The 25,344-nt window shown below is 33.6% G+C and overlaps 1 protein-coding gene across 2 annotated transcripts in view; it reads right to left on the bottom strand.

Moving 5' to 3' along the window:
- Positions 1–15,082: 15,082 nt before the first annotated feature.
- LOC129798958 (putative ferric-chelate reductase 1 homolog) overlaps positions 15,083–25,344 on the bottom strand; it is a 43,135-nt gene continuing 32,873 nt past the window's right edge. The window contains exons 4-7 of one of the 2 annotated variants that reach the window (XM_055842491.1): positions 19,829–20,072; positions 19,622–19,734; positions 15,779–15,892; positions 15,083–15,711 (exon numbers count right to left, since the gene is read on the bottom strand). In XM_055842491.1, the coding sequence (XP_055698466.1) occupies positions 15,574–15,711; positions 15,779–15,892; positions 19,622–19,734; positions 19,829–20,072 (609 nt within the window). In that variant the 3' untranslated portion in view covers positions 15,083–15,573. Of the gene's footprint in view, positions 15,712–15,778; positions 15,911–19,621; positions 19,735–19,828; positions 20,073–25,344 lie in introns of both variants that reach the window. The other variant, XM_055842490.1, reaches the window with a different exon arrangement.

Genomic DNA, 25,344 nt, shown 5'->3' on the forward strand with positions numbered 1-25,344 from the left:
ATTTTATATCCGAAAATAAAGGAATTGGGACCGTTTTCTTAGATTTCTTAGATTATGATTTAAATTAGGGGACATCGAAAACAGAAAGTCGATATCTCTTACCATTGGAAAAAGTAAATACGGAAAATACGGATTTTGTATGATTCTGTCTGAGCTAAGTAAAAGTTCCCAATTGATTCGAAATCCTCTTAAATGTAGCATGACAGGTATTACTGAACTTTTAATCATATACGTTATGTTTCCTTTAGGAATCTCAAATCTTCCATTCTTAGAATAATTATATTTTAATCAATTCGTAATAGAAAATGTCAGATAATTTATTTAAATAGGTAAAACGATTAAAAATTTCATTAAAGGAGAATCATGATATAATATTTTCAAATGTGTTAAATCAATGTTGAAATTGGGATTTAAAATCTCTTTGCTAATTCTCAATTCACCTTAATTCGTTGTCTATCTGCTTCCTAAATACCTCTCTCTTGCTCAGCTTACAAGAAGTTAATGAATTTGAGCTTTTGAGCTTAATCCCAGAATTAGGAAAATTTATATTAGGTAGTTGAGAGAAATGGGATGTATCTTCTACAAAATTCACAAAACACATAACCCATTGCAAACCAAAACGATTATCCAAGCTTTATAATAACGTCGTCGTGCAATTTAACAGTGAACTTTTCATTTTGAATCATCGAACAAAATTGCATATTTTATCCTCAATTCTAAAAGGACTATATATTGTGAGGATTCGTCACAAATTTGAATATCCGCGAAATACCGCCCACCGTACGTGAATGGCAGAAAGGAGGGCATACACGTAGGATGGTGAGTTCTGCATAGAAATTGCACCCGTCCCTATGAAGTTTTTCTTTTCTGAAAGGGAGAAAATGCACTTCGCGATGCAGAATGTGCAGTATATTTCGTCTTTTTTTTTCTAACTTGAGAATGGGAAATGCGTCAGTGAATTGAGAATCTCAAAAGCTCGGTATGAGAGGTTGTATCATGAGGGGAATGAATAGCATTGGAGCTTATAAACATAACAATGAAATGGATCCACTTTCTGATCTGAATATGTAATTCTTTTTCCAAGCAATCCATACCACACATCCTGAAGACATCGAATAGGAAGCGACGATTGCAATGTTGAGATAGAGATTCGACCAGACAATTCTTTAATCAGTTTTACCATTTCCCTTAAAAAGAATCCGTAGAGCGATCTGGATGATGAAGAATGTGAAATAAATTGTGCTTCAGCTAAAAATGTCGTTCCATTTTCAATTTTACCATGATTAAATTTTGAAAATGTTCGCCCATTCTATTTGTCTTGTCATTTCATATTTATTTACCTCAGTCTCTAGCTGTAGGATCTTTTGCCATGAGGACCCACCTACCGAAAACCACCCATCTGGAGATACATACAAGATGTCCCAGGCAGTGGTGTATGTTTGAGTCATTGGAGATGTCGTTAGGTCACATTCTTCAAGCAATTTCCGCATTATTTCATCAAATGGATGAGGAAGACAGAAGACAAGATAAAATGATTACATTCCACTGGGCTTCAGCAGAACCTCAAACTTTTTCCAACTGATGGGTACAATAACCATAACAATGGAGAAGAATTGAGCGCAAATTTCATTATTTTCCTTCTCACTGTTAAAGCTCCAATTGTTCTTACTGAGTGTAATGAGAGCAATTATATTTTGCGATGCACTTGACAAAATTACCGTGAAGAGATGGCGAAATATGATTGAATCGACGACGGTAAAGTTGAGAACATTCTGGGGGCTAAAATTGAAAGATAATTTTACCGATTTTCCACTCAATTACCCAAAGAATCATCCCACATCATGGTAGAGAAATTATATAATCCAGAAGAAGAGCCATCGATTTTATTCCTTGATGGGCAATCAAGTCTTTCAAACTTAAGCAATGTTAACCACTTAAGGTCGATATCTGGAAATCTGAATAGATGTTGAAGTTCTATAGAATATTTTTATTCATCTTACACTAAAGCTTTAATTTTGCAAACGTTACATTGCATTACTTTGAATCAAAAAGGTACCTGTAAATTATTTAGGAGAAGGTGGTCAACCACCGAATGTCGTCAGACTAATTAATAGAATAAAATAGAATAAGATTAATACATTGGCTCATTAGTCATTGCATAAGCTCGTAGTACTCCAAAATGTAAATTTTAACAGATATTTTCTTTTAGAAATATCGTTTGTATAATCGAGGATATATCCCCCAATTCTGAGATAAAGAAGACTAAGGATTTAAGTTAAAGCTTTAACTTTGACACTAAAGATTTCGAATTCCGAGTTATAAGAATTCTGGATAAAATAGCCTTTAGCGCCACTAAAGAAATTTGATTATCCAAGATGTCAAAACAAGACGTTCAGTTTTAATGGTGCATAAGTTCCGATTTATTGTCAACAAAAAGAACAATCCACACAGTTCCTCCTCTCCTCAGTGTCGCAATTCCGCTGCAATATATCAAACAGAGTTCAGTTATCGCTGAACTATCGGCTGTTGCTCCACCAAACACCAAACTCATTTAGCAAAAGGCACAGGAAGATACTCATAGATATTTCCCAGTTTCAGAATTTTTTCTGGCAAAAACTGAGCAATTCAGGTCAATTAATTTCAAGTGGTAAGTAATTCAAACAAGAAGTTGTTGTAGATAAGTGACGAGGTCAATTTAGGGTTCCAGAAGCTTCATCTGGACCGAATAAAAGAAAGAGGGACCCCAACACACTTTTAAGCCAGAAGTAGTACTTCGTCAATTTTGTCCTAGAACACAGAGATACTCTGGACGCATTAAGCGACAGATATGATCCCCTTTGGTCAAATCTTTGATTAACGCTCTTTCCGGAACATCAAAAGGATTCGATTGATCTCTCAAGTACCTCATTCGTGATCTCTGCGCACGACTAAAGAGGATAATAAGTTTTAAATCAGTTCAGAAGTTCATTCCTAAGAGCACGACACACAGCTTCTTCCAGTAACTGGATCCATTGACTTCGAAAACTGAAAATAAGCAAAAACTACGTAAATGATCAAGTACATCACTCTCCAGAAAAATTACATCTTTGTGATAAATTAAACTTACCTTTTTGATTAAACACACCTCTTGAACAATTGAATTATAAGGTCTTGAACAATTGTTTATAAGGTCCTCTCGAGCAGCTTTTAAATTAAAGGCGATTTATAGACGTTTAACATCTTTAAGTCTGTATAAAACTTTAGCGCAAAATTCGAAATTTACAGTTTTAAAGGTTTAAATAAATTTGACACTTTAAAATTAAAGATTTTTATCAGAGAATACAAATCGGCCTTTAAAGGGCGATTTAAAGATTTAAGACTTAAAGATTTATCTCAGAATTGATGGGATATTCACCATTGATCTTAACTTGATTGTCCTCCAAAGGTGTTCATCATTACCATTTTTTAAGAAAGAGTCTTTTTTCTTGAAGAAAGTTCGCAAGGGCATTTTAGACAGCTTCAGCGGAGTCCATACTTTTAGACACCACACTATTCTGTAGGGATTGGATCAAATGATTTTCTGAAAGTTCAATATCTGAAGAATATTCCAAGTTATGGAGAATTTCCTATTGGAACTCTTGTAATTTTGGCAGCGTATTAGTCGCACGATTTAGTGTCATTTTGGAAGATCATGCCCTTTCTTTTGACCAAAATTTAGCGTTTTTATTAGGCAAGCGCATTGAATCTAAAGCGGTTTTCAGACTAGAGCTTTAGTCTAGTTCCCGAAGGTAATAGAATCCTAAATGGCAACCAATCTTATTGCTCTTTCAGAATCTAACGGATCATTTGTTCTTAATAATCCAATCCTAAATTAAATTTTCCAAAATAATCTTGACTGATAAGAAATTATAACAGTTAAGCCATATAGCTAAACCTTGGGTCTGAATCCCGTATAACGAATTATGCACAGTGCTTATCTTCTATGACTGTTTCATCGCATTGAAGTAACTCAAAGTGATCAATTCAGTAGCATATCAAGATAGAAATGATTACATTCTCTACAATAATTTGGTTACCCTTATTCCTTTCAGTCAAAAGCTGTGGCACACATGTATCGAGCTTTTAAATATATCAAAGCTTTTCTATAAATAGCGAAATACGATCGAATTATTGTTGTCCAACATCTTAACAATCTATACAATTGTTATTCACAAATTTTGTTCCGCTAGGGTACTCACAATATTGCCATCAATATTAGAGCCCGTTTAAAATGGATCTTTCGAAGAATAAATTCCCATTTTTGGAATTTTCCAAGACATTTTTTAATCATTCTAAGAGCAAGAATATGTTAAATAAACGCCCAAAATGCTTTCCCATAGAAGTCCATCACTTGGATCTTTCCAAAATTCGCCAAACATTAAATGCTACAAAAACACCTTTTTGTTCCACATTTTTGAAAAGTCCTTCAAAGAACATATCGACCTATTTGAAGGATACTTGGCATTAGAGGGATCTAAGACACTATAATCTTTCCAAATACAAGCAAAAAAGTAAACATAAATGGTGGAGGTAAGCTACGGGATACCCGTTAACGACCTGCGTGAAAAAGTCCTACGAACTTATGCAATCGTCGAATATAAGTTAAAAATGAATTTTTTGCTTACCTACCGATATCGAAGATTCTTTTAAATTGACCTTCAACGTCTTGATGACTCTCATAAAATGAAAAATCTATAACAAAGAAAACTAGTCCCCTGTTAAGGTTGATGTCCCTAATTACTTCGAAAAATTCTGCGATTTCTATAATTACTTGATTCATCATTTACAAAAAAAAAGAGATGGCAAAGCGTCCCAGCTTTGCGGAATGCTCGAACTCACGAGATAGAGCTCACCGTGAATTAGCTTTTTGCATAACCTTTTGGAATAATTGATCTACTAGAGATCAAATTGATTCATAAATCACAAAATCATTTCAAAATCAAAAAATCGGTACTTAACCGGTTCATTACCGATGAAGACCGATGCAGCCGGGGTCGATATTGCAATACCTTTCCAAAAAATCCAAATTTAACCAAATCAGTTGAAAAATGAGCCTTGCAAAGTGGTTGAACTTTGACCTTCAATAATTCAAAATGGCGAATTTTCCGGCCATAGGTATGTTTGGGCGAAATGTTCGCCAGGACCAGCTCTAAAACATATCCAAAAATCATTGAAAAAGCTTGGGCCAATTTTTTGCAAAATTGTAAAAACTTCATTTTTGACCTATTTTTGAGGGATAGGGAACGTACGAAAGGAGAGGGGGGGAAAGTAAAGAGGTTGGGTACGAGATAATGTCATTTGAGGAGAGGTCATCGAAGACCGGAAGTCGATATCTCTTACCGTTTAAGCTCCAGAACAGTGAGAAGTTGAAAAAAAGTCGATTATATAACTGCTCTCTCTTTGAGTTCGAGCAGTAATAAAAGAATTTATCAGTTCTTAAAATTTATCTATTCCATAAAAAAATTACATTCCAATGAATCAATTTCAACTCATTCGTCCTAAAAGGGTTGAAGATATTGCATAAGAGACTTGTCGTTAAAGATACGCTTCACTTCTTGCAAATTCTACCAAAGTTTCCTGACTACTGGTCATCACTACCTTGACAAATACAATGAAGGGAATTGAGTAGATTCATCTTCAGAATCATATAAACATATCTTCAATTAAGTTAATTGATGATGATGAAGTCTCAAGTGACTCATGAAGCATAACTTTTCCACCGCCCAAAGTGTTTGTATAAATAGTTTGATGAACTTCCTTAGCTTTGGCTTTTCACAAGAACGCAGAAAAGTGGTGAAGTCAAAAAAAAATGTCTCAGGGAAAGAAAGAATCCACGACAAATGAAACAAGATAGCGAAGTTTTCCCTCATAAACTTCCGCTTTTCCGTCATTTTGGCAGAAGATGATGGACTGCTGACGGAGCGATGATGGTCCAGCATAAGATAAAATCGCAGAGATGTGTAACCTACTTCTTTGAACACAAGACTTTACATTAATTAAATGCTTTTGATGGTGTTTAAAGTCCAATTCAGAAGCTGAAATCTCTTGAGTTCAATGCAATGGATTTCAAGGGGAAGTTGGTGGGCGACAATCACAATTACTTTGCAATTTCATCTTGATCACGCACCCAAATGCTTTACCAGTGAACTTGGGGATTTTGAAATGGACGAGAAAGCACGGTTCCCTCTTGGTTATTTTCTCATGTCAAGAAGCATAGTGTTTAGTATCGACAGTGCCAAAGAGCATCGCCATGTGCAATCTGTTACACGGTACACTGAATATGGGGTGACTCTTGATGGGCTCACAGAAGGGACTAAATGCAGGGGTTGGCCCAACTCCCAGGAAAATCCTCTGCATTCATGACAACAGAGGGGATTTCCACTAAGAGGAAATGAAGAGTATTTGACGAGTCGTGGGTGGATTTCAATGTAACATTGAATGCCGTCAAAGTTTCCCTTTCGTGCCATCATTCACTCCGCAAATGAACAATCATGTATTGCATTTCGGTAGCTTATTTTTAGAATGGGATTTTGTCTTCCAATTCTGCAGCCAAATGGATAAATTTTCCAGGGATTAGGAGAGAAGAATAGATTGCAATTTTACTTGATTTGCCATAACAATCTGAAATACAATTTCATTTAAAGAATGGGAATTTCTGCAGAAACTTCTTTAAGATTTCTTTAGAATCTATTTTGCAAAAGCAAATTTTATAAATGGTTTATAATTTTTTGAAGCTTTAAGAACTTTTTCAACAACAATATTTCTTTTCAACAAATTTAAAAGAAATATATTGAAATTATAGGGGAATTTAGGTATAGTTCGCACACAGTTCGAATTTTCTCTTCGTTTGTAAGGAACTCGCTTACCACTTTTGTTTCGTTTCAAGAGGTTAATTATTATGCTTTTAAAACGAGACGAGAAATGGTAAATCAGCTCCTTGCAAACGAAGAGTAAATTCGCATAGTTTGAAGCTTCACTTTGTGCAAAACATGCCCATATTCCCCTGTAAAAAAAAAAAAAACTATTAAGTTCATATTGCTTATGAATGCGACACTTTAATAGGAAATCATGAGTTTAAAATGAGTGCGAGTATAGGGGGTATAGGGTGATGTTTTTCGAACAGTTTTTCATAATTAGTTTTCATAAAGTTGTTTCTGTTGGTGTGTGTCTATAAGTGTGATGAGTTTAAGATTAGCATTAGCTTGCCTTTTTTTTAATTTCCCAATTCATTGCGTTTGGAAGAAGCATCCACACAGCGAGGAAGGCGTTCCGGATTCTTCTTCTTCTGGATTAGGGGAGACTGGGGCAAAAAGTCACAAAATGGATATTTTATTTTTTTAAAAGCTATCCGAGCACTTCCAAAATTTCTAATTAGCACAGTTTTATAGGAAATTTACCGCTCTACAACTCTGTCACAGAGTTTCTTCTTGAAAGTCACTTTCTTCTATTTTGTAAGAAAATATATTTATCGAGCCGTTTTCTAAATGGTAATTTTGTGATCATTCTCAAAAATGCTGGGGCAAATAGTATATCAGGCATAAGATACTATCACATTTTGATTCGCTTTATTACGGGATTCCGTACATTTTAATAAAATGCCGAGATTACATATTTTCATAGGAAATTTATTCTTCTACACCTTTATAAAGCACCGTTTTCTCTATCTGAGCGAGAAAAGCGCATTTTAAGCTATTTTACAAAAAACACACAAAAGACTGCAAATCGTTTGACCAATGCAAACAACAAGCGACGACACATAGAATTGACGTTTCTTTTCACCATGGGACATCAGAAATTGTTTCGGTTTTTTTGTTACTTATTGCTCCATAGCTTTTGTTACTTTTTACCCCAAATGGTCGTTTTTAATAAAAGGATTTCTGGAGAAAAGAATCTTTGTAAAATTCAAAAATAGATAGCGGATTCGTATTCAATGAATATCCAGATAATTTGGGAAATATTCATCAGTGCATCAAATTTAATATAAGTAGCTAATAATTGATATCTTCTGCACGGAGAATATTTAAAAAAAAAATATGTCTAAAAATTTCGATATTCTTTATTTTCTAAATTCCTTGTTCAAATTCTAACAAACTTACGACATTGAAGAAGACCTATGGAGGCTATCCATGGAAAAAATTTAAGCCAGTATTTTATTTATCTTGGAAGATGTTGAATTTTAAAATTTTCGATGGGTGACTTTTACCCCAGTCTCCCCTACATTGTAATAGAAATAAAGTGTCTCGATGCGATTAATATTTGCTTTTAGAAAGTCTTTCCTGTATTTTCGATTTTAACAAAAAAAAGAAATAGCTAAAAAAATCAATGAACGTTTTAGTTTTTTTTTTTTAATTAAAATAGTGATTTTTATCACACAAAATAATAAAGGATAAAGACTTTCTCATGATTCCTCGTGAAACTCTTCCTAGTGTATTTTCAAAAAACTAAAATTTATCTGTAAAATATTAAATTTTGATCAGTGAAAAAAAAACTAAATCTGTACCAAAATGTATATAAGGTAATTAACATCTAAGACTGTGCGGCAAATGAAAAAAATCCCTAATTTGCCTTTGAAAAAATGTGCAGGAAAATTTCACTGTTTTTAAAGTTTCAAATTTAGAATTGCTCAAATTTGATTTACTGATCTAAAATAAAACTACAATGATTCAACAAAAATTGAGAAAATAATATACATCATCCCAGAAAGTTTTTTTCGGACTTTCTTTAGACCTAGAAGTTATGCTACATTGGGCAAGTGAACCAAATTTCGTGCAACTTGCGATATTCAGCCACATTTTTCATTCCTAAAATTTCCATGGATTTTTAGTTTTTGTATACTCTTGCGATTATACAATGCAAAAAAAAAACAAAAAAGTGTCGCTTCGATAAACAAAATATTGTGGAAAAGACTTTGGAAGTATTCGGTAATGACAGGAACTAAGAATAAAGGTGGTCGAAATATTACCCAAAGCTATGTCTATATTTTTATTAATTTCAAAATGTATTAGGAATGATTTTAGAGAAAATGATCACGATAGACTATCTACATACAAAGTTCCAAACAACATTCCTTAAAGAGAAGTAACAAAAAATTCATTCTATATTAAAAATATAACATTTCAAACTTCAGACTTTGGTGATTGCATGCAATTATGCCAAAATTTAGTACATTTGCCCTAAATTTGTTTAGATGAATAAATTTGAATAATGACACAACTCATTACAATAAGCATTGCTTTTTTCGGCTTCTAAAAATATAATCAATATTCTAGTAAACTACTGAAAAATAAGAGAAATTTAGGGTTTTGTTTTTTATAAGGCACAGAATTACTGGAATCTCTCAAATAATTTACAAAGTTATAAGAACTTTTCCATTCCACAGCAGTAAGGAATTAAAAGTCTGCCAAATTCACTACAGAATGAAAAACCCTATGGCCACAAGCAAAGACTTCAGGCACTTCAGGATATTAGCAAACAGAATTTTAAAGAAGATCATGTTAATGTTGTAAAGCTCGAATTATGAGGGGGTTCTTTGAAATAATTAAACCGCTATCTCTCACCAGTTTAGCTTCTAGCCCTGGTAATGGTCGGAGAAACAGATTTTTAACCGAAAGGAGTAAAAAAAAAAACAAGAAACGCTGGAAAAGCTAGTAAGAATAAGTAGATTATCGAGCCCTAATCAATAGGGCATATGTTTAATTGCCAGCAGGTGGGACAAAGAAGGTGTTGGTACAAAGTGGATAGAAAAAAAACTGTATAAAAACGAGCAAAAAAAAACAGGTGAGAAAAAGACATGTTGTGTGAACGAGACAGGAAATTGAATATTAATTATAGTCAACGGAAAGGCGTCATGAATCCTTTTATTGCAGCCATCGTGCGGAAAAAGACCTCTCTACTCTCACCTCAACAACCCCCAATGACGATGGAGCTTTTTTTTCAACTTTCCCATCCTCTTGGGTGTATGGAACAAAAATAGCTAGAGAGAGCTTCGGAAGACCCTCTACTGTGATTTTGTTCCTCTTTTTCTGGCTTCCCATCGGTGGTGCATTTTAAGGATTGGAGGAGCTCCATGTGAGATCGAGAGGTTTATATATGCAATACCAGGTATGTTCCCTTCAGGTATTGAATTAAATTAGTCTCCACGGTACGTCCTGTTGAGGTTCCTTTCGACGTGCAAATCGCGCTCTAACGCCACACGACGATGCATTGTGTGGAAAATTCAATTAGAAATCGATCATGAAGATTAATCTTGTGGAAGGTTGTATATATTGTTCAGGGATCGCGAATTGTTTTGTTTTAGCATGAAGAGAATTTATGGGTGAAAATTTCATGAATAATTTCTTCATTAACTCACCCTGATTGTCTATTTGTGATAATGCGTAGCGGAAGCTCATAGATGAAAGTTTTGGCCAATAGAGAAGTTGTGGGTGGAATTCATTAATGATGTCTTCGATGAGAGGCACTTCAAAAGTCCTCAGTGGATCAAAGTGGTGACAAATTTTCGCAAATTTATTCACACATTCTCGGATGAGGAAGGCAACCCAGAAATTAGTCCAAGTTTTTTGGAGCATACAGTGAGAAATATTTAAGAGCAGGGAGCGGGGATGAAATTGTAAGGGTGGTGAACTTGAAAAAGGGATCAAGAGATTATATTAGTATTTTATGGGCAACATGTTCTAATTAAAAGAAGACAAGGCAGACAATAGCGCTGAAATGATGATAAATGACACAATAAGTGCCACAGAGCATTTGGGAATTATTGGCTTTTCCATGAGAATCACTGGAAAAGACACACAAAATGTCAATGAACTATTCTGAGAATATTTCCAAGAGCTCCTCATCGAAAAGTTGAAATCATTTGTCAGCTATCAGAAGAGAGAAATCGATATTTGTTCAGTATTCTCTTTCACATCAAAGGTTATTTACTCTGAAATAACCAACAATTATGCTAAAGTTTGTACACAACTTCTAGAAATTTTCTACATTGGAGACTATACTAGAAATAACGTATTTATCGTACAACTTTTCAAATTATTCTTCTGAAAAATGCTGATCATTTGAAATGTAACTTTACAAAGAGCTAAATAATTGGAAATCTTTGAAGTTACGTCTTTCAAAAAATATCATTAATATTTTTTTTGTAGTTTTCACGGAAAAAGTTTTTTTCTAAATGATTTCTTGTTTAATTAAATGTATAATTAATTAGTTGTCATCACTACCTTAACGTGGGTTTACGTGGACTTCAAAGTCTAACGGTCCTATCACACTAGAATTTTCACAATTTAATTTTAAATTCAATTGAGCCAATTGAGCATTAAAAGATTTCTAGAATTTATTTGAAAATTGTCATAGCCAGGACACATTTCGCAAGAAATTTGCTCAATTTTAAATAGTGCCGCGGGATTTTTGATTGTGGATGACTCCGGAAAATGTGTGATCGTACTTAAAATGTGTTATAAGTCACTTATCTGTTATGCAAACGAATCCCTAAAGCCAGAAGAAAGGGTTGTAAGCAAAGGGGCTCACGAAGAGACTCTCATACAGTCTTGCTGAAAATCAACTGCGATTTCTTGACACAACAATTTTCTTCGAATTGCTTTGGAGGAACTCAGCAAATTACTTCCGATACAAAAGCTTCACTCGCGTACAAGTTTATCACTAATCACTGTACTTATTTTATTTTCTTGGCCACAAATAATATTAATTAAGAGTGAATAAATTTATTAAAAACAATTTGGTTCAAAAGACTACTTATTTACCCGCAATAAAATTGAAATCAGTGAGAAATTTTACCATTTTAATTTGCTGAATTCAAATTATTTTAAGCAACCACATTTAATTGAGCAAACACATTTATGCTATTTTAGCATATTTAAACACATTTTAGTGGCCCAAATATTAGTTTATATCAATAAATAAGCGAAAATCTATCAATTCAAATGATTTTTAATGCAAAATAACGCTTAGGAACAATTCATCTGAAAATTAAATTGAATTTACAAATTGAAAATATCCTAGTGTGATAGCACGGTAAAGAACAGCATATTTTATCTAAATTTTCCCCGACATAATATAACAAATATAATTCAATTAAAGTCCTTAGCATTGTATAAATGAACAGTAAAAAGTTAAAATTGAGCAGTAATAAAAAAAATTGAAACTGTGATATTATCATTCAAATTTTGGCAAAGGTAAATAAAGCGTTTTTCATTCTATTTGCAACAATTTTAAATGTTAAATATATAAATTTAAACCTATTTTTGTAAAGATTTAAGTTTTCTACTGACCATAATTAGAAATCTTACTGTTCATTTTTAATTTTTTTACTGCCCATTTTGAATTTTTTACTGCTCGCTTGTTTTTTTCCAAACTCTTTAAGCACATAAAAGTACCTACAATATTAAAATTATTATTTTCTGAATTTTTTTTTAAACGCACTGCTCGAACTCCCAAGAAAGACATGTGTTAGAAAATTTTTTGGATCAGCATAAAGCTATCCTGAAGTAGAGAATTATTCAAGAAGAGCCTATTTTAAAAAATCATTACCAATTTGAATAATTATTAGACCAGTTCGGGTGAAAATTAGGTCCTTTGACCTTGAATAATTCAAGGTGGAGATTTTTCCAGTGAAAAATGTCTAAGGACGAAATATTCAGGCTGGACTAACTACAAAACATATACCGTCGTTGCGGGTGACTTTGCACGTTTTTTCGCTGTTTTTCAACTTTACCCTCTAAAAGTGGACAGTTAAAGTGAAGGGAGGGGGGTTAATGGGTAAAATTATTTGTATTCAGTTGTTGATGAATGGATTTTGTGCCACTAACATTAATTTTATAAAATTTTACTATGTTAAAAAGAATCAAGAAAAAAGGCTTGCACTTGGGGTAAGGTGCGGGTGACTTTGCACTTTTTAATAAATACTGAAAAATCACCAATTTCGGATAATAAACGACAATGAAGATCTTCAGATCTAGAGGTAAGATGCACGAGATCTACAAGATGACGTGGTCGCCATCTTGATTTGACGTTTCTGTCCGCCATTTTGAATAACTGTCAAACCCTAAAACTAGTCCGATTGGGTTGAAATTTTAGTATGTTGTAGGTGATGTCAACACCTTTTCAAAACGTATCTATGTTCCAGTCTACGTTAAGTATTTACCTAGATACAGAGGCTCAAAGTTTTAAATTTTGTAATACTCATATTTTGGCGGTATTTATTTTTTAATCTTCAATATTTGAAACCTAAACGAAATGCCTCAGTAACTATTAAAAATGGTTGAGACTTTTATTTTATATATTTATTTACTCTAACATATTTGAAAAAATAAACGAAAAGCGCATTTAATTAATTTTTTATTTTTCATCTTTGCGTAAACAGTTTTTAAGATTCTCAAATAATGCACTGTTATAAACAAAAACATTACTTTTCTTTTTGTTTGTTTGTTAGATCTCATCGCCTAACGATAGCGCTGCCTTTTTTGTGATGGTTTTGATAAAACAGGCTCCCTGTAGTTCTGTATTCATGAAAATGTCAAAATTTTAAACTTGAAGCCCCTATATCCAGACAATCACTTGACCTAGGTCGGATTTTATATATGTTCTGAAAAGGCCTTGACATCAGCTAGAACATACTAAAATTTCAGCTCAATCGGATGAGATTTTTGTTTTGACAGTTATTCAAAATGGCGGACAGAAACGTCAAATCAAAATGGCGACCATACCATCTTGTAGATCTCGGTCACTTTATATTAAATTCCCACAAAATTGGATAATTTTTAGCCAAATACTTCTATAAAAAAGCTTTAGAAAGACCATTATATGCAATTTTATAACATAAATCATGCGTTCTTAGGAAGATAATAGAGAAAAAAAAATATTTTAATAAAAATAATCAACAAAATCGAAGTGGATTATTCTAGCCAGATAAATTTAGATTGGATTTGGGCAATTTACTACTCTGAAATCGATTTTGGAATTGCACCTTCAGATAACTTTTTCACGGAGCCGTTTTTTGACAAAATACCTATATTAGCATTTCATTGACTATTACTGAAACTACAAGAATCCTTTTAGGGATCATTGTACCTTACTTGGTACATAACATATCCCTATATACTTTGACATGGTAGACCGGATCGGCGAAGACCATCAATAAGTGCTAAAAATTATGAAAGTCTTACGGACAGCAGAGTGCAAAGTCACCCCCCCGAGTGCAAAGTCACCCGCAACGACGGTACGAAATTAACGGAATCGCCTAGGCCAATTTTTAGATAAGTCGAAAAATATGTTTTTGGACAGAATAGAAAGGGTGAGGGTAATTTGGTTAAGTTAGTTCACTAGAGAATGTTGACTTGCGGGAGGGCCACAGAAGACCGGAAGTCAATATCTTTTACCGTTTGGAAGCCAGGATGTTAAGAAGTAAAAAAATGGATTGTGAAAACTGCTCTCTGATGGAGTTCGAGCAATTAAATATTTTTATTGATTTTTTTGTAAAAATCAAAGGTTTTTCTGTCAGGGTACGATAAACCTAACGATTGAAATCTAACGATAGTACCCGTGAAAAGTGCTTTTGGTAGGTTTTCATGACGAAATATTGAGAATTATGGTCTCAAAAATGTTTTTATTGATTTTTTGAAAGGGATTGTCCCAGACTTTGCGAAGTACTCGGACTTGCGAGTTAGATGATATCCCAAAAGTACTTTCGCATCATTTACCGTACTGGTTCTTAACCGATTTGAACAGATTCATAAATCACTCAAAAATCCCACAAAATAGTTTAAAAGTAATAGAATTGGTTTTCTGACAAAAATTACTTATCGGTTCTCAATCGGTTCATTACGGGTTCACAACCGATTTATAAATCACTCAAAACATTACTCAAAATACTTTAAGGGTAATATAACTGAATTTTGGATTAAATTTAGTTATCGGCTATGAACTAAATACGTATTATAACCTGGAAATGGATTTACACTTTAACTAGCTTTACAATACGATTTAGTAATGTTTTTCTCCTTCGTTAGGTATAGACAGAGAGATAAATGTTCAATGTTAAAAAAGACAAATGTTCTATGTTATGATTTATTGTATAAAATTAATAAAAAATTACACAATATTTTTACATTTAAAAAAAACTTAACAATTACTAAAATATTATTTACAGACTCGTATTATTCGGCGCACTTGTGTCGCATTTCTTGCAAATTTAAATTAAAATAAAATTCTCATTCCTAAGTCTAAAAAGAAAATTTACACAATGAAAAAAAACTATTTCGATCATTTAGTGGAATTTTTGTGATCTCAAAAGGATAAAAATCGTTGTAAAACACATTTCGAGGATACTATTTAAAGAAAAAATTTGTGCATTATGGCCTCATTGATATCATCTTCTGAGAAAACGATCGTGTGTTGACCGTTCTTGTTTTTTTTTTTTGGGAAAAAATAAATGTCCTCCTCGATAAATGCATCAGTTATTCTAGCAAATTTTCAAAGGGACGTGATGATCTCAAATACTGCATGGAAGAAGAAAAAATCATAAAACACACTAAGGCACACTCTTTAGTTGTTGATTTTGGTTGTGATCTCATTCACGGCGGTCTCAATGGGCGCCAAAACGGCGATCACCACCAGGGCGATCACAAATAGGATGAGGATCGTGAGGTAGAGTCCCAAGAGGATCTTCCTGAGCTTTGAATACTGCAAAGAGGCAAAAGTAAGAATTTTAGTGATATTGCTAATAAATTGATCAACAAAAAATCTTTACCGGAGCATCCTGTTTTCTTTCCGATCCCATTGAGCTCCTCGACGGTGTCATGTCTGTCATGGGGAAGGCTGTAATCCTCTGGCCACTGCTTCGGTCGCTGGCACATCCGGCAATCTGTGTCCACAAAAATATCTAAATATGCGAGTTTTCGTGGAAAGCTCGTGCAATCGGTTAAGTGGGGGTTAGTATGGAAAAATGAAGTTTTCTGTTACATCCTTCACAATTTTCCCAACATACTCTCACACAATAAATATATGGAGATGCTTCACATTCATCAGACATTTAGGGTGCTTACCACAACAGAATTGAGAGATTGTATAGATTAAGAGCAAATTTATGAAATACCTCTATCAATTTGGGCAATATTTAGTTAAAAACGATCAGTAAGCATGATGTTTAGTTTAGTCTGTGTATAGTAGAGCCTCGCTATAAGCCATATTTGGTTCCAGATTTGACACTTGGGTCGCACTATAGTCCATGTCATTTTCTAAAATTATCAAAGACTTTAGTATTGAAATTGCTCGACGGCTTCCACTTTCTTTGCGAATGTGGTACTTGTCCTCGCTCTCTTCATTATGGATTACAATTATCACAACTACTCAATTAAGATTGCCAAAAATATTGAAATAATTATGACAATCTTGCATGTCGCGTACTAAAAAACATATAATCCTAACTTAATATCAGTGTTTTGAAATCAACGGTTGATAAATTGTGGACTATAGAGCGATGGCCTATAGCGGGGTTCTACTGTATAAATATAAAACTGGACTCGGAAGTGGTAGATTGAAATATTCATGACATAAGAAAAATCAAAAATCTTAAAAAATCATTTTGACAAAAGGTTTAAATAAACAGGTTTAATTTAAATCGATTTATAATCTGAAGAAACCTAGGCTTTAACGTAATGTTATTTAGATAAACAAAATAAAACGGGATCTAAATCAAATTTTGATAAGGCCTAGTTTCCTGAAAAATATACAAAAAAAATCTATTAAAATGTATCTTCAGCTCCACTGCTCAAAGTAGCTCCACCTCCCTCTACCGATTTTATTTACAAAAATAATAATTAAACGATAATTTTAGTTTTCGTATATGGACTGAGTCTCGGACGCGTTTTTGATCAATCCCAAAAACATGCTTTTGCATTAAAATAGAAGACGTGAGGGAAGTCGTGGTAGGTTTTCCAAACCGGCCAAACCTGAGATCCATTTAGGGATCTCAGTAGCGCAATCGGCAAGAGCGTCGACTCTGACGAAGAGATCCCTGACGCGACTCTCGCAGTTGTGAGATCGAGTCCGGCCTGGTGCAAACAAATCTGGATGTCTGGATGGAGACAGCTCAATATATATATGACAAAAATTAATTTCACTGCCGTTGATCGCCCACTTTTAGTGAATGGAGGAGACGCTTTGTTTCCCAGCCTTCCCAGCCTTGGGAACCCCTCCCCCCTATTACTGTCTACTCTAATGCAGCCATCCCTGCCGTCTCTCTTCGTCTCCCGGTTACAGACCGGTTGATCTCTTCTGTCCTCTGCTCTAATTACAGTCATCGAGTCACGCTTCTTTGTTGGGCGACATTGTGGATCAACTGACCTCAGCAGACTCACACTTTCATCAATAATAACCATTAATCGATAGAATTTTTCTGTACTCTTGAACACTTGACATGTAAAATGCTTTGGTTGTAGATTAGAGGGTTCGAGCCTACATACAAAACTACCAATGAACAATTATTATTATTATTATTATTATTATTATTATTATTATTATTATTATTATTATTATTATTATTATTATTATTATTATTATTATTATTATTATTATTATTATTATTATTATTATTATTATTATTATTATTATTATTATTATTATTATTATTATTATTATTATTATTATTATTATTATTATTATTATTATTATCGAAATTAAAATGTTAAAGTTGCTGAATTATTTCAATTTTATTGCAGTTAAACAAGTAGTCTTTTGAAGAGCGCTGTTGTTATTAAATTTATTTACTAGTAATTAATATTATTTCTGGCCAAAAAATAAGATAAGTACAGTGATTTAGTGATAAGCTTGTACGGGAATGAAGCTTTAGTATCGACAATAATTTGCTAAGTTCCTGCAAAGCCATTTGAAGAAATTTTTTGTTCCAAGGAATCTCCACTTTGTATAACTTCATACAGATTTTAAAAACAAGACTATATGAGAGTCTCTTCATGAACGCCCTTGCCTACAACCCTTTCTTCTGGCTTTGGGGACACTTTGGCATAACAGTTAAGTGACTATAACACATTTTTAGTACTGTCACACATTTTACAGATTCATTATTTAAAATTGAGCAAATTTCTTGCAAAATGTGTCCTGGCTATGAGAAATTTAAAGCAATTCTGGAAATCTTAATGCTCAATTCAATTTAAAATTAAAACGTGAAAAATCCTAGTGTGTTAACACCGTAAGACCTTTCCTGTCCGTTGTTCCCTATCCACCTGGGATGCACCAGATGAATACACCAACCGCTCCAACCACATAGGTTGTTCAAATTTCATATCTTAAATGGTATTAAAAGAGTGACAATGACACAAGTTCCTTAAGTGCCAATAAATGCTCCTTTCACGCTAAGTAGATAACCGCTTCTAACACGATTTTTCTTAAAAATCGAAATATCTTCTCCTGGAGTGTAGCTAAATTATCCTCTTAAATATCTAACTGATCTAACTGTAGAAATGCTCAATAGAGGGAAGTGGTGCACCTATGAAATTGGGATTTTTCTCCTATGTTTAAGTGGAACTGAGCCATATCATAATGTAATTTAGCTTCACAATCTGTTTGTGCACTTAAATTATATCACGGTAATGCTCAGCGCACAATAACTTTTGTTTTGTAAACATGTTTTTAAGATTTCAACGAGAGTGAATGAAACCTATATCTAGTTATCTTGCTCACTCTCATAGGCAATTTTGAAAAAATGTTTTCAAACAAAAGTTATTGTGCGCTGGGCATAATGACCAGCGCACAATAACTTTTGTTTGTAAATATGTTTTTAAAATTTCCTATGAGAATGAGCGAGATGACTAGATCTAGATCTCACTCACTCTCATTGAAACGTCAAAAACATGTTTACTAAATAAAAGTTATTGTACATTGTGCATAAGACTCAATTTTATTTAAAAATAGGTGAAAATCTCAGTTTCAAAGGTGCCCCACTTCCCCCTATTTCGGTTTACCAAATAAATCTACAATATCTCTTTTCTATACATCCCACAACTCTGGTTCATTCACACATTGTAGAGAACTTCATTCAGGTCATCAAGGCATTCAGGAGCAAACCACCTCAAAATAGAGAGAAGTCTATTTACATGTTCTTTGTGGCATGTACAATTATTTTGAGAATGAGAATCTCACAGTCTGCTGCTGAATATACCATCTAATTTCTTTAACAATCAGAACTTCTTTGTAGATAATTTGATGTGTCCATGAATAAATTGCTTTAAGGATCATATCAAAGTAATTTTACTGCATTTATATGTATACAGATGTTGTGAAAATTAAATGTTAAGATTGCAAAGACATAGCAGCAGTGTTGTTTTTATAGAATGTATATTTTATCTTGTAATCTATCCTGAAAACCTGAATCGAACATGATGGAGTTGTTGAGTGTTTAGGAGTTATAACATGCAAACCCAGATGCAGACCATAAATTCAACTTCATTGCAAATTCCTTCTTTTTGCTTGGTCGAGAAGGGGATGCCGAGGAGTAAAAAGTACAACATCCATCCCCAACATGTGGGGCAAAATGCAATAAAGTTTTAGAAAATGGACAGAATTTCAACGAACTCACCGAGAATACGAAATGCATAAACACGTGGAATGCAACAAATGCCACCAAAATCCAATCCATCCACTCAGGAAGTTCCGCTCGTGGTAGTTTTACGGCAAAGAAGATGGTTACAACTGCAAATGCAAACGTGTTCATTATACATTCTCACCATTTCAAACAAGATATAAAAAAAAAGCCATAGATCAAAAAAGCCAAAGGGAAACTCACTGGCCAGGATATGGGCTGCATTTCCGCCGAACCAGTGACCCCAATTGAAGTAGGGTCGGTTCTTACTGCCAGGATGAGGCCGGAAGAGTGCTCCAATGGGCTGGAAGAAGCAGATGATTGTGGTGACGAGCCCCAGGATGGCATGTGGATTCTGAGCTTGTGACCAACCCTGAACTTCCACGAAGATTATGATGAAGCCAACCATTGTCAAGGTCCATGTTGTCACCATAAAAATTCGATGCCACTGTACGAGAAAAAAATGCACATTTTAGACTCTAGCTAGATTGCGGAAGACCAAAGCAAACACTTCTTTCACTGTCTGACCACATAATACCAGACACCAAATATTTGATTTTGTTCTCTGCCTGGATATTCATCTCTCTAAATTTACAGGGTACGCCTTAACAGGTGGGATTCCTAATAATATCAACTTTTTTTTTTTATAAAATAGCATATAAACTTTTGTATAAATAATAATAATGCATTGATCCGACATAGAACAGTGCGTATAATAACAAAATACACTTCGCTAAATGCTTGAACCCGTGAGTTTGTAATTGAATGCCCTGGAATATTGATTTTGTATTAATTTATTACACAATTCAAATTTATTTAGTCATACAATTACCAATTTGAAAATTTTGCACAAATTTACTTCAATGTTTCATTTATTTCTCTATGTTTCAACTAATTTTTAAAGCACTTCAAAATCTACCCAAAATAATATAGAATTAATTAAATTTTACATGAGATAAAAATATTGTAAATTAAATAAAGTAATTAACAAAATACATTGCAAGCATTGCAACTGCAATAGCGAAACGCTTTAAAAAAGAATCAATAAAAAAACTTTTTTTTATTTTTTTAGAGTAAAGGCTCAACTTTAAAATAAACTTTTAATACGCATAAGAACTTTGTATGAATTTTAGCCCTTTTAGCAATTTGTGTAATAAACTACAACAATTTTAGACTTAGAAACCTGAAGATGTTACGAGGGTCAAAAACACTGGGAAACAGCATATTTTCCATATTTTCTCTAATTCGTTTTTCAATATAATAAATTTTTATTTATATTTTAATTCTTATGAATATAAAAGTACACCATTTAAACTATATTTCCTAATTTTTTTTATTTAAAAGTCTTTCTAATTCAACCGTTGGAATTTGGGACCTGAGTTGCGGAGACCTTTTTTGAAAAAAAAACATAATTTTATGTAGACAACATTTCTCACTCAGAATATATTCATCTGACATCAAAGAACTACATTTCCTGTTATCTGATGAGTTAGATTCGTACTTAAACAGTACGTTTCTTCAATGAAATTAGAATTTATGGCAGAATTTTATACAAAAAATAGGGGAGGATGGGGCAGTTTAAAGACGGGACAGTTTCAATTTTTGCATATTCTTCTTATTCCTTTAAAAGGAATGGGATAAAACCTTTATGTTATTGAAGAGATAGCTGAGACCCATGTTCATAAAAATAATTCATTTCGTGACACTCCTCGTTTGAATTCTGTATTTTATTTTATAACACTGCATCAAAGTGAAACTTTTAGGTGTGATTCCTTCTAATCACACCTATTGTAATCCTCGGATTTTCTCAAAGTACCGATCGAGCTGAAATTCACAGGGTATATTTTTTTGAACATCCCTGATGCTGAAAATCATAAGCCGGCAATTTCGGGTCCGGCTACCGTCCAGCCGGCCGTCCGGCCGTCCGTAGTACGCAATATCTCTGGTTTTGTAATGTTTTATTTTCAACAATTTCTGAATTATTGCACTTATCTATCGCAGTAACATAATTGTATTAAATTACTAGTGGTTTTATGATTATTATAAGGCATTTAGCGCTAAATGAATTCTAAGACGGTTCTAGCAATTTTGATTTGAGTTCCGAAAGTGCGTCAGGGGCAGTTTCATGCAAGCACACGTAGAAGTTTCCAGTGTCTAACAATTCACTTTTTTTATCAAAATTAACTTAAAATGATCATTGAAAACGTTCTGTAGCTGTTTATGTCCATAAAGTTCGAAATTATTGGAAGTAGTTGGAAGTAGTATCTCCTAAAATTTCATTAAAAAAGGGACAGATAATCCTAACCGGCTTATGTAGGTGAGATTCTTAACGTGAGCTAACTCGGAGTGCATGCAAATTCGATTTAGAGCTGAAATTGTGAGTCGCCATTCAGTTATCTTGAATCAAATTCGTGAAATTATACAAATTTTGTATTTAAACCAAAATATCAAGGATTTGGATGAACTGGCACAAGTGATATATGGGTGAAATGTAGACCAGAATGTACTCTATAATTTTCCCATAGAACATGATCTCATCGATTACTCACAAGCCAAGATAAGCGAGGTTTTTTGTTTCTTAACTTGTTTTTTCATCCAGAGTGCCCCAAGTAGTCATTTGTTGAACTTCAACTATATCAAAGAATTGTTGTCTTTTGTGGGACTTTCCATTTAAAACCCTATTTTAAGTGTCTTGGTGGAGTAGAGGCAGTCAAATTGGCATCTGAGTGATTTCCAAGCGTTATTATGGGAAAAATCAATTTTTTCACACTTAAACGGCAAAATCGGAGTGATAGCGTAGTCTGAGCGGAAAATGATGTATGGACGAAATGTAGAGACAAATGTCCTCTATAATTATGTCGAAGTAATCATCAAAATCGGTTCAGCGACAGTCGAGATAATTGAGGTTATGTGATATTGAAATTGGTTTTTCGACTGTGGCGCCCCTGGTGTTGGTCCCACGAAGTTCAAATATTTTAGAAAGTTGTAGTATTTGGTGAGATCTTTCGTTTAAGCCCTCATTCATCAAAATCGGCCACATAGAACCGGAGATATGATTTTTTGAATTTTGTGAACTTTGACCCCTCATATCTCCGGTTCTGTTTTAACTACAGCGCGCTTACGCACCATTTTGGAAACGTCCTAGACTGGACTACAACATACTAAAATTTCATTAACTTGCACAATGCCGTTTTTGAGAAAAGTGACTTTGAATTTCGATGAATTTTGACGCTATCACAGCGCCATCTGTGGTGACTTTTTGAACTTCCATCTGAAAGTGCTCATCGAGACGAAACCAAAAAGGTAAAATTTAGGTCGCTATGTTAATTAGAATCGGAGATAGAGGCCGGTCAATGTTCGAACTTTGACCCCTTATAGCTCGGGTCAGGGATTATGGATCGACTTAAGGTTTTTTTTGTTTGATAGGTATAATTAACGGCTACAACATACTAAAATTTCAGTCCGATGCACAATGGAATTTTTGAGTTATTTAACTTTTAAGATTTAAAAATTTTCTTTTTAATAATAGCGCCCCTAGCGGTGGTTTTATGAACTTGTGATGTTAGAAGAGGAGGTGGCATTTCACGAGAGCTTTCCAAAAAGCCCTCACTTTTTAAATTCTGACAATTAGAACCGGAGTTATGGCCATTTTAAGAAATTTTTTTTGGACCCTTATAGCTCGGGTCAGGGGGTCGGGGGACCTTAAGTTTGATATTGATGGAAAGCTCTAAGGCCCAGCTATAACATACTAAAATTTGAGCCCGCTCGATGCCATAGGGACGGAGCTATTGAGAAAACAAAAAAAGGGGGGTCTTCAAAATGGCGGAAGGAGGGGTGGGGGTGGGGGGTCAATGCACCAAGTTGCAATTTTCACCCGATATATAACCTTTGCCGAAAACCGCAAGTCGATATCTCTTTTAGTTTAGGAGCTATTAAGCTCCAAAGAGCGGCCGGCCGGGAACGTAAATTAGCCACATATATATTCGTGATCAGGAAGTGCTGAAACACATTTTGGCCAAGTTTGAGGTCGATCGGACGACATGAAATTTTGTTAGGATTATAGTAGGTGAGATTGTTAAGAATCTCACCTAATAATCTTTCAGTGTTTTTTAAGTGCTTAAAAATGATGAATTTATTTGTTATAATATCTTTTCAGAATGTTTTCAGCAAGATATTGTAATTTTTTTTTAGTATTATAAAAATTCAAGACTTTAAAATTCTATTATAAAACTGTTATACTAAAAAGAACATGTTCTAAGGCGATATAATCATTCAACAATGTACAAAATTAGCTTAGCACTACAAAAGACATTTCTTTCGTATAAAAATTCAAAGAAAATTACTCAATTAATGAGAAACAGTCTTGAAAATCTTTGGCCATATTTTATTTTCTCTGTATGATTAATTAGTGTTAAAATTCTGTTATAAAGTTCTTGTTCGATTATATTTTTATGTTGTAGAGTTTTAGAAGACTTCAAAATAGTAATTTAGTAGTTTCCTATAAACACGTTTCATCTTTCTCAAAAATTTGCCTCAATATTTATCTTGAAATTCCCCGCAATGGGGGACTTTCACACATTCTGCCTTTCAAGTGAAATTAATTTTTCTACAATAAACCAATGAAATTAAAGGATTATTGTTATTATTTTTATTAACCCTAAACTCAACTGTAATTCACAGAATATACAAAGTTTTACTTCTGTTTATCATCTTTTTGCAAAAAAAGTCTCAAAATCCACTTTGCAATTTAGGGGTGAAACTGCCCCACCCTCCCCTACAATTTTCGACGTAATATACACTACTTTTTGTCTTGCAAAATAAGCTATGATCGAGGTAAAAGAATTCTAAGGTTCAAGTACGAGTTTAACTCGTCAGCTAACAAGAAATATTTAATTTTGACGACAGATGAATCTAAGAAATCTTGTCCACCGAAAAGTATATATGGTTTTTTTTTCAAAAACCAAATTTACAAATATCAAGTCTCAACTACTGAATTTTTAAAACTTAAAAATGAGAATTTCAGAAAACATACTTTAAATTCACAGTTAGTACTTTTATACTACGAAATACGATATACAGCGACATTGGCATTGAATGTGTTTACTTTTCAATATTTAAATTACACAGAAACACATAACACACAATAAATCTCAGACTTTTTCGGAAATGTGTTATATGCAATGTCAGCAAAAATCCCGAAGCGCCAAAGTACCGAATGGTCAAAATTTATATGACCAATAATGGGAACTGGTGAACGTTGGAGAAAAAAGGGTCTGCTTAGGAAATTTAGATTTTTCCCAAAGCTTTCGGCTCAGATTCCAAGCGTTCCTGAGTGGTCAAGTCTTTTCTCGCTTTGTCTTTACGTCAGGGATTTCACAGGATATTAGATTTCGAGCACTGCACTTGATTTTTGTAATTTTTAAAATAAATATTGGCTAGGTTAAACTTATGACTGTTTTATATTTAAACTAATCAATACTTATTTTAAAAACTTAAAAAATCAAGTGTAGTGCCCGAAATCCAATGCCCTGTGAAATCCCTTGATAGATGACAGTATTATTAGAATATAACACGTTGGAAAATATTTTCAAAATCCATATGTTTCAAAATCTCGTAAGAACCAAAACCCTGAAAAGATAAAAATCCTGAATGCCCGAAATCCCTGATGATGAAATTCCTAATAGTCAAAATTCGAAAAGAGTCAAAATCCCTAATGGGTT

Source organism: Phlebotomus papatasi, chromosome 1 (genome assembly GCF_024763615.1).
Source record: "Phlebotomus papatasi isolate M1 chromosome 1, Ppap_2.1, whole genome shotgun sequence".
In the NCBI taxonomy this organism is placed as follows: Eukaryota; Metazoa; Arthropoda; class Insecta; order Diptera; family Psychodidae; genus Phlebotomus; species Phlebotomus papatasi.